General features: G+C 41.0%; 1 protein-coding gene across 1 annotated transcript in view; it reads left to right on the top strand.

Annotated features, from left to right (window-relative positions):
* Positions 1-1,909, top strand: part of LOC109539764 (protein tincar) — a gene marked incomplete in the record, with an annotated part of 13,742 nt that overhangs the window by 4,093 nt on the left and 7,740 nt on the right. The window contains 5 exon segments of the mRNA XM_048668339.1: positions 264-506; positions 564-754; positions 813-997; positions 1,049-1,337; positions 1,391-1,598. Coding sequence (XP_048524296.1) covers positions 264-506; positions 564-754; positions 813-997; positions 1,049-1,337; positions 1,391-1,598 — 1,116 coding nt within the window.

The raw sequence follows: 1,909 nt of genomic DNA, 5'->3' as shown, positions 1-1,909 counted from the left end.
TCGAAACAGGGAACAAAGACCAGTTAAACCCAATAGCTTGGTACCGTTTGAGCATTTTGCTCAGAAGGTGATCGGTTTATGAACTAATCCAGGTCACAAAATCGAAAATCAGAAAACGCCATTTATGCGCGGGGTTTAAACCAATAAAAATCATTTTTAAAGTTGAAAAATTGGGATAAACATTTCGAATAAAACAATGAATAAAACATTCAAGTAGCCGATTAAAAACTGTTGATTAATAGCACTTTTTTGCAACTTTCTAGAATACGTTTGGCATACCGATTTGGACTTTTTAATCATCCACAAAAATCGCTCGTTGGTGTTGAGTTTCGCCCCAGTAACGGGGAATTTATCGCAGAATTCTGTGATGGCTTTGAACATGTTGCCGCAGAAGTTTTTCGATCCGGGAGCTATTTTTTCCAGTGCCAATGTGACCCACACCGTTATGAAAACCCTAAAGGACATAATCGGGCATGAGACGCGGAAATACGAACCGAGGGATGCAGGTAGGAGATGCTGCGGCCTTAAATCGTTTATTTCACTTTGCGGGATGTTTGTTCCAGATGGGGTTTGGGATTCGTCCATATCGCTGGAATACATCAACCTGATTATAGCGCTGGTGATTTATTCAGTGCGTTATCCAGCGATATTTTGGAGCGCCAACAAGTGCCTTGGGCTGCTTTTCTCATTTTTGCTCTTCATCAATGGCCAACATATCGTTTTGAGTTTTGCTGGCATCAGCGTTTTATATAAAGTGAGCCTTTTCCTTGCCCCAATGTTAATTCCTTGATTCGTTTTTTACTTCCCTGCAGATTCATGTGGCGGATATTTGGACCTATATGTCCTTCTCCCAGCAGAATTCCTTGAAACTGTACAAGAATTTCGACAAAGTGACCCCATTTCTCCTGAACGCTCAAGTCACTTTCGGCCTCTACATGCTCTCGACTTTATTGGTGCTTGCAAGCAGTGTTGTTATGTACTTTTACGGACACACCAGGTAAGCACCCAGGCTGCTTTTAGGGGGAATATTTCCATTAATTATTTCCAGATTTACCGCCTTCATTAATCACCAGCGAGACAAAAAGCTGATAACCCTCCAAGGATCATCCAGCAACGCCTGGCTCTATTTCACTCATTGTGCGGCGTTTTGTCTGCTGATTTCCATCGGGATTTGCAACGTTCCTTTGATACACGACTACACAGTGGCCTATAGAGGCAGCTTTGATGATATTCCATTAATCTGCATCATTTATAATGTGTTCCATTTCTTCTTCTGGGTCATTACGTGGATATTTTTGAGCATGAAGCAAAACTGGACGTTTAAGATACGAATTTCCGTAAGTTAGCCATTAATGGCCAATTTTCCATGAGCGTCACAGTGTGGTTTTAGATTGGGGAAGCCGTCATCAAAGAGTCGCGGTCTCTTCGGTTGATTCACAGCGTTCAACTCAACCAACAGACTGAAACTCCCACTGCTCAACAGCCTTTTCTGGTCATTGGCAATGGAAGAACTTATACCGTGTCGGACACTCTGCCAAAGAAAGCAATCATGGATGTTTTGCAACGATCGGCAATAGTTAAGAAGTCAAAGAGCAATGGTAAGTCCGATTTCTTTGCAATCGCACTTTCAGTTGATTTTTTTCAGTTATTCAATTCAAAACTGAATAATCTGCAACGATGAGCGATGGCTAAGAAGTCAAAGAGTATCGTTAAATCCAATGTGCAAGATTTTTTGTAATTTGGCGGAAAATATTTGCGGAAAATTTCGATAAATCAATGTGATGCGAACAGGGGCGGATCCAGCTTTAAAGTCAAGTTATGTAGAAAAAATACAGTCTTCTGTTATCTATGAAATTAGAAAAATGATCGTCGTTTTGTGCAAGGGTGGCGCAAGATTATTGCAAAATTT

This window comes from Dendroctonus ponderosae, unplaced genomic scaffold (assembly GCF_020466585.1).
Source record: "Dendroctonus ponderosae isolate FM_Combo_2020 unplaced genomic scaffold, Dpon_F_20191213v2 Dpon_F_20191213_7, whole genome shotgun sequence".
Taxonomy (NCBI): Eukaryota; Metazoa; Arthropoda; class Insecta; order Coleoptera; family Curculionidae; genus Dendroctonus; species Dendroctonus ponderosae.
This window is presented reverse-complemented; position numbering and strand designations above follow the sequence as displayed.